Here is a 7,868-nt window from a genome sequence, read left to right on the forward strand (position 1 = left end):
GATTTTTTATTTCACAACAATGTATATATTTAAGTAATGACTAAAGGTCCCCTGAATTAGTTTTTAGAGTGTAGAAAACAGAAAAATGGAAAGAAATACTGTGCAGCAAGTGGTCTGTTAAGTAACCTCAGGGGGAAGGGTGCTTCAAATTGCCCTTAGAGGTAAATATTTACATTTCATGTGGCGTTTCAGACTGAGTTAACAATTCCATTTTAGTGCTTGTGTGCGTGTGTGGCCACACAAATAACTTGACACGAACTTGCCTGTGCGCAGAGTAATCAGCTAGAATAAATGTCTCTCCTTCTCAACCCTCATGTGCATTACCCACAGACCTGGTAAACCTGGGTGTATCTGGTACTGAGTGTTTGTCTGACTTGTGTGTGTGTTTCTGTTTATTTGACACTACAGTGAAAGTAGAACAAATGTGCGTTCATGCCTAGGCTTCAACCATCGGTGGTCTATTTTTACACCTGAATCTTTTTTTGACGTCACACACCTCGCACAAATGATGAAATCCCCCAGTGACACATACCACACACACACACACATTCAAAGACATCTGCATAGTCACATACACTAAATGCAGAGTGTGCTCATGATGCTCTTTGCCAGTTTAATCTCTGTTTTGGCACCTTCATGTGAGACTAAAACAGATGACAATTGTAGCGTGGAAGCTCTGCCTCATTAGGCTGTGTGGGAGTTAGAATCAATGGGAGCTGTCTTTTAAAATGCTGTAATCTCCACTGCCTGGGGCACCGTGAGAAGCTCTCTAGGAAACCCACAGCAGATCTAATGGAAAGCCACGGGTAGCCACGGATCATCATCATCATCACCATCATCATCATCATCATCACATCTGTCTGACAGTCAGCTACATGCATTCTGCTTGAAAGGAGACAAAAAAGGCCTGCGAGTGGTGCTGAAACGTCATTAAACTGAACTCTGAACAAAAAACAACTCCTTCCTTGGGACATTCTGAACTTGTGATGATTCGCCCTCTATGCACTTTAGCATATGCACTTTACGACATGCACTTTCCTACATGCATTTTACTAGGCCCTTTTGGCACTGATGCATCTCATAATTGTTAATTGTTTGCTGTTATTCTTGCTCTCTAATAATGTATGCCTACTATTTATAACCTGTATGTTGTAAGAACTTTAATACAGCTCTTAAAAAAAAAAAGATCAAAAAAGATTAGCAACCCTTTTGGTGACGGAATTGGTGACAATTTGCTGACTGAAAAATGGCAAACCTTCACTGGTTCCAGCTTCTCAAATGTTTTTCTTTGTTTTCATATAATTATGAACTAAATTTGTTTGGATTTTCAACATTTGAAGACGCTCTTTGCCATGTTGTGTGTGCAATGTGCAATGACTATCCCAAAGTGACATCTTCAAAATGTTTGGGTTTTTGCAGTCCAAAACTCAAAGATATTTGATTTACAATGATATAATAAAATGGTAGCCATGCAGCAAGAAATCTAATGAAGTGGTAGAAGGAAAGAGAATAGAGAAGATGCAGGTGGTACTCGTGGTGGTAGAGAGTCATCTGGGCCGGCGTGGAGACAAAAATGAGCCAGTTAGTGAGGCAGTCGGCCCACAGCTGGCCCCCTGCAGATGCTGTCAGCACCGGCTGCACTGCAGTGTCTCTCTCTTACAGACGTCCTCTTCCTCACCTCCCCTCATCCCCTAAATCTCTCCCCTTCTTCTGCTCTGACATAATCCCTTCCCTCGTCTTTTTGTGCCCCAGCCATCTCCCTTTCCTGTGTCCCCCTGAAAAGGCAGTGTCCCTCTCAATTTCAATTACTTGATGCAGAAATGTCTGGCGTAACCATGGACACATGGAAAGCTGACTCTGTCCACACATCTATAAATTGTTTTTGGATCCGATTGATTAAAGAGAAACAGCTTACACGCACGTACCCACACATGCGCGCGCATACACACACACACACACACGAACATGAAGAGGAATTAACTTTACGCATAAAGAAGCTCTTGTTACCCAGACAGCTGAGCATGAGAAAGAAGCCATTGATGACGATGATGATGACGATGACGATGATGGTGATGAACTCTTGTATATGATGCTACAGGACCACACGCACAGTTACAGTGACACTGTATGTGTGTCTTTAGGTATCAGGGGGGGTTCATTTAGGTTTAACAAAATCTCCACAAGAAACAGGTACGCCAAGCAGACACAGATGCAAGAGACAGAACCAGAGGAAACAGTTAGAGGTGAGCCACAGGAAGAGTCATTTAGTTCCCTTACTGTTACGAAAATAAAAAACAAAATTATGATTAAACAGATGACGTCTAATCCGTTCTGCTCTGTTGGGAGCATCTGGGGCCCTAGTAATGTACCATGCGTGACACTGCTTCATAAGCAACGTATCCGGGTTTAGATGTAGCAAGTATAAAAGAAAACTAAGCGTAATATTATTCGCCAATCCTACATCAACGCCATCCTGGCCTTCTGTAAACCTATAAAACAGGGTGTCATCCTCTCTGTTTACCAGACTGGGTGCGTGGAAATGAACACACAAGAGGTCAGAGCTGTCCAATTGAAATCTATTATGGCAGCAATTGGCCAATAATATTGTCATTATCAAGTCAAGTGTGGATACATATCATTCACTGACACTGGGACAATAACAACTATTGCGTCATGATATCTGCTGATGCTCCTTCAGTGAGGCTGCTGCATGGTGGTGCAGGACGTTCAGAACAATTAAAGACACGCAACGTTAAGGAATAAAAACAGATGAATCGACATTTCAGATATTGCTATGGCTGTTAACATGTCTTCTTCTGATTCTGCTGGGAGGAGCTGTTCTCTCCTTACGACAGCATCTATCTGTGTGAACAAACGCCCTCAATGAACCGATACATGTTCAGATGTCAAATGAGAAACACAAGCAATGATAAATATATCATACCGTTTAGAGAAATACGAAGGTTTCCTTTCCTATAGATGCGCATCCTGGTTGCTTCTCGACGATGTCTGCAGTCAAGACGCCCTGACTCCCTCTGACACATCGAGACGTAATACCTCCGCTGCATGCATGTTATCCTCTCTCCACTGGGGGGCGCTGTCGGCATGGGGGCGACTGTACCGAATAGTCTATAGTACCACCAGAAATAACCTCACAAGCGCAACACAGCATGGCTGCAGGTGGGTGGAGGACTGTACGTAGATGGATGAGGCGTGGGTATTCGTACATTGCGCAAAATAACCTGATTATGAATACTAATGGGAACACAAGTTAGGCATGTTAAATGTAATACACACTCTCTGTAAGTATCAATTCTTTTGGCTTTCTCATTTTTTGATTTTCAACATGTTGTTGTCTGGCATATAAATGTCATTTTGACTATTGCAGTTTTTATTGTAAGTCAAAGGGAGAAAAGAAAATAGGACTTGCTTTTTTAAAAAACTAGACAGGAGATTCAGCTCCCCCTCCCCTTAGCAGTACATTCACTGAATCATTATTCATAGAGATACTAAATCATAATTTTGAGGTAATACGTTAAAATTATGATACAATTCTAAATTATTGTGTGTAAAAGTAGGAAATAATTTTAAAAAACTGTAAGTGAAAATGAAAAATTACCAAGTTACTATTCAGACTTTTAAAATGATTTCAAAACCAATAAATAAATCCACTAAATTGTTTTTAAAAATGAATCTTATTATTGAAAAGTTGGAATGATAGATAAAAACTACCGATAGCCATTCAGCTTTTTTACTATGCAACAATTGCTTTATATGTATGTGTTTGTTTTTCTGTATTGTTTGTTTATTTTATTTTCATATTTGTTGTTTGTGTGTTTATGTATGCACCTTTCACTAAGACAAATTCCGCATAAGTGTACTTATTGTAGCAATAAAACCCTTTTTTTTAAATTCTGAAACAGAATGAGATACTAAGTTAAAAACTGTAACTACCTACATGATGGGAAACTTTACTATTATGGGAAAATGTTGTCATTGACATTAAATGAAACTTAAAATTACATGTTTCCTTTATAGTGGAAATGGGCTTTAATGCTGAGAAGAGAATCCGACTAATGGGCGAATGATGCTGCAGAATTGACTGTTTAAATGTGTTGTGATCGGTGTTGAATGTTAGAGGTAAACATAATACAAAGGTAAACGTAATGTAAGTCAAGAAATATGGTATGTTTTCATTTATTTACATATTGAAATGGCCACACTATAGCCTACCAATTAACCTCTGCAGACTGTGATACATAAACCACTCTTAGATAAATTCAAGATTCAAGATTTTTTTTATTGTCATTCAAAAAAACACGTTGGGAAGTGCAGTGTAGAACGAAATTGCGTTGCATTGGACCACCATAAAAAAGGACATAGAAACCCACAAAAAATGCAGTTATAACTAATGTAAAAATACAATATGTAAATAAGATAGCCAGTATATAAAAAAATATGAGCGATGAAGAAATACACATGTAGCCTATATAGACGCATATCCCACACATTCCTTTACATATACACACATCACATGCACAAATACTGTACATCCCACCTTATCTCAGTTCACAGTGTGGTGCTATTCAACAGTCTGTTTGCAGTCTTCCTCAGGCTGCGATGCCGCCTGCCTGAGGGCAGCAGAGAGAACAAACTGGGCCAAAGGTGTGTAGAGTCCTTGATGATTTCTTTTCTCTTGAAAGGCCACGTTGTTCGGCCAGGTTTTAACGGAAACGGTGTGTCAACCGAAACTCAAGAGTGGTCCCTGAATGTTCCACAGAAACACCGCGCCCCACCCTTTTTTATCTGCATCAGGTGACACCCAATCGTAGCAGTGCTCCAGGGCTCGGGGCCGCGCCCGGCCTGTATCGGAAATCGTGGACGCGCTGCAGGTAAACGCAGGTGTGTTATCCTGCAATTGTAAGTAGACTCTGTCATCCGGACCACAACTGTGGTGAGACAAGTTCATTAAGGATTAACTGTTGCAGATGGAGTATGAACAGGCGGGAAAATTAATGATATAATTATTTTTTTTTGTTGCGAAGCTGAGTTTTCTCTCACCTCAACTGCTTTTTGGCTCTGAAGTTGGATGGAGTGATTGGTATTTACATCGATCTGGAACTGTGTAGGAAAGCTGTGGGTTTTTGTGCACAATGGATTCAAGCATTACAAGGCGAACTAGAGTTTTACTCATTATTTTCACCTTTTCAAGTCTTCTGCACGATTCTAGAGGGGATATGCCAACCATACAAACCCGCGGAATTGTCACGATTTTGCCCCCGGTTAACCCCGAAAATGCCCCCCAGGCCTTCACAGACGCGGCACAGGAAAAAATGCCAGTGTTTACTATGAATTACGAAAGAATACAGTTACCATTTGAGATTACTCTTTGGGTATTGCTGGCTTCATTCGCAAAGATTGGTGAGTAATAGTAACATATGCTGAAGGTGGTGGTTTTATTGACACTGAGCTCAAATCTAGCTACCTTATTATTTTATCAGTAACCTGTGTAACATTTTCATAGAACTAAAGTTAGCCTACATGTCTTTTCTCAGGTTTCCATGTGTACCACAAGATAACAATCTGGGTACCAGAGTCATGCCTTCTGATCAGCATTGGTCTGATAGTGGGTGGCATCATGTACTCTGTCCATGAGGAGCCCCCTGCTGTGCTCTCCAGAAATGTCTTCTTCCTCTACATGCTGCCGCCTATTGTCCTTGACTCGGGCTACTTCATGCCAACCAGGCCTTTCTTTGAGAACATCGGCACGGTCTGTTAATATCAGCCACGGTTTCCTAAAACAGATTCAACGTCTTGTTCTCACATAAAGACAGTGTGACAGTTTCTGTTTTGTGTTTTCAGGTGTTGTGGTTCGCAGTGGTGGGGACTCTGTGGAACAGTATCGGCATTGGCATCTCTCTGTTTGCCATATGCCAGATTGAGGCGTTTGGTTTGCAGGATATCAACCTGCAGGAGAACCTGCTGTTTGCCACCATCATCTCGGCCGTGGACCCTGTGGCCGTGCTGAGCGTGTTTGAGGACACGTCTGTGAACGAGCAGCTCTACATCGTGGTGTTTGGAGAATGCCTCTTCAATGATGCTGTCACTGTGGTGAGTGGGCAGAGGCAGAAGCTGTGAAAGTGTTTGACTTTTTGACACTTTTTGAACAGCAGACTTTGATTAAAAAGTTGATTTGAGCGTCAAAAACATATAAAGTGCAGAAAATTATAGGCTGCTTAGCCAAAATGGTTTCAAATGCCTTGAAATGGCATCCAAAACCTGAACCACATGGGAAAAACGGTCAATTACCAATCGAATGGATCAAAGAATAGCCAAAATGGCAAAGTCTCAACCATTGATCAGCTCCAGGAAAATCAAAGAAGACTTGACTACCTGAGAGTACTGTTACAATCAGAAGAAGGCTATGTGTAGTAAAACTATCAGCTAGAAGCCCCTGCAAAGTCACATTGTTGATAAAGGACATGTACTGAACAGGTTGACATTTTCCAAAGGACACATTGACTGGCCAAAGCAAAATTATGAAAACATTAGTGAATGTGCAGTGTTCCCAATGCATTGATATTATAGAATTAAAAGCTTTTCTTAGGATTTTGAGCATTATTCAGTTTTTTAAACACACTATTATTCTGAACATAGCTGTGGACAGTATGTGAGCCTGCTCCACCAACTGAGCCAAGTGTTCTTAACTGACACGTGTTCTTAGCTTTGATATTGCAACCCTTTTGTTTAGTTCACAGTAGTGATACAGAAAGGGAGGACAAACAATTACCCAGGATACTGGGAAAGCCATGGCATGGTCAGGATAGAGAACCTTTTGTTGCAGAATTGCACCCATCAAACAATATGTAATATTTGCCAAAATTAGAAATACTTGTGGTGAGAACTGCAGTCAATAGTTAGGTTGAAAGTAACAGTTGAGACAGTTGAGTCCTGCAACGGCCCAGGTTTCAAATTGACCTGTGGCCCTTTGCTGTGTGTTATCACACACATCTCTATCTCTCTCTCTCCCCCTTTCATACCTATCAACTGTAATAAAGGGAAAAGCCCCAAAAATAATCTTAAAAAAAAGGTTCCTGTTTGGCTTGTCTCTGATTTTTCAATGGTTTGTTAAGGGAATTTGAAAAGCATTGTGAGACTTTGGTTTTGGTCTTCTCATGGGATTTGTTGACAAAAAAATAGAATATCACGACCAGATGTATTCTTTAAATGAGCCATTTGCTAAGTAGTTTTACTCATTAAGGACTTTATCAACACTGTTTGCTGCTGGGAATTTTTTTCAGCCAATCGCTACTAGTCAGTACTAGTAGTAAACCCCTTCCTTGATCCAAATAAGATCCTAAAATGTTCCCTGCCAGTTAAACTGTGACCCAGATAGTCTCTGACCAACTTAAAGGAAACCTTGAAAGGGCTCTATGGTATCTTGCCTTTGCCTCAGGTTTCACATAATTTTCAATATCTACAAATTATTAGCTTTTTCTAAAAATCTTGATAGTCGTGGGCAGTCAGACAGAAGATGTAAAACAGTGCCGTTGTCATAAAAACAGCAGTGAGTTGTTAGAAGTATCAGTGGAATACGAGGAAAAAGAACAAAAGTCAGTTGTTCTGGCGAATTCTCTTTTTCCATGAGTCATTAAGCACACATGGTGAAATGAGATTATCAAATTGCAAACAGTGCAGAGTAAATATTTCAATAAATCACCGTCATCTGTAACTGTGTCATTAGAGGCCACAGCCCTCGTCTTCTCACAGTGATGTTTGGCTGCATGAGTGTTTTAGCATGTATATGTGCATGTTTACAGGTGATGTACAACTTGTTCAACTTTGTGGCATTGATGCCAGAGGTGGAG

The 7,868-nt window shown here is 40.6% G+C and overlaps 2 protein-coding genes across 4 annotated transcripts in view; one reads left to right on the plus strand and one right to left on the minus strand.

Annotated features, from left to right (window-relative positions):
* Nucleotides 1-3,092, minus strand: part of inpp4aa (inositol polyphosphate-4-phosphatase type I Aa) — a 19,037-nt gene extending 15,945 nt beyond the window's left edge. For 2 of the 3 annotated variants that reach the window (XM_034886263.1, XM_034886261.1), the window contains exon 1: nt 2,945-3,092. The gene's annotated coding sequence lies outside the window, so the exon portion shown is untranslated. The remainder of the gene's footprint in view (nt 1-2,944) is intronic. The other variant, XM_034886262.1, reaches the window with a different exon arrangement.
* A 1,785-nt stretch (nt 3,093-4,877) lies between these two features.
* slc9a2 (solute carrier family 9 member 2) overlaps nt 4,878-7,868 on the plus strand; it is a 12,734-nt gene continuing 9,743 nt past the window's right edge. Inside the window, exons 1-4 of the mRNA XM_034886264.1 lie at nt 4,878-5,421; nt 5,556-5,770; nt 5,863-6,111; nt 7,821-7,868. The exon at nt 7,821-7,868 is cut by the window's right edge and continues 203 nt beyond it. Coding sequence (XP_034742155.1) covers nt 5,154-5,421; nt 5,556-5,770; nt 5,863-6,111; nt 7,821-7,868 — 780 coding nt within the window. The 5' untranslated portion in view covers nt 4,878-5,153. The remainder of the gene's footprint in view (nt 5,422-5,555; nt 5,771-5,862; nt 6,112-7,820) is intronic.

This window comes from Etheostoma cragini, chromosome 11, assembly GCF_013103735.1.
Source record: "Etheostoma cragini isolate CJK2018 chromosome 11, CSU_Ecrag_1.0, whole genome shotgun sequence".
In the NCBI taxonomy this organism is placed as follows: Eukaryota; Metazoa; Chordata; class Actinopteri; order Perciformes; family Percidae; genus Etheostoma; species Etheostoma cragini.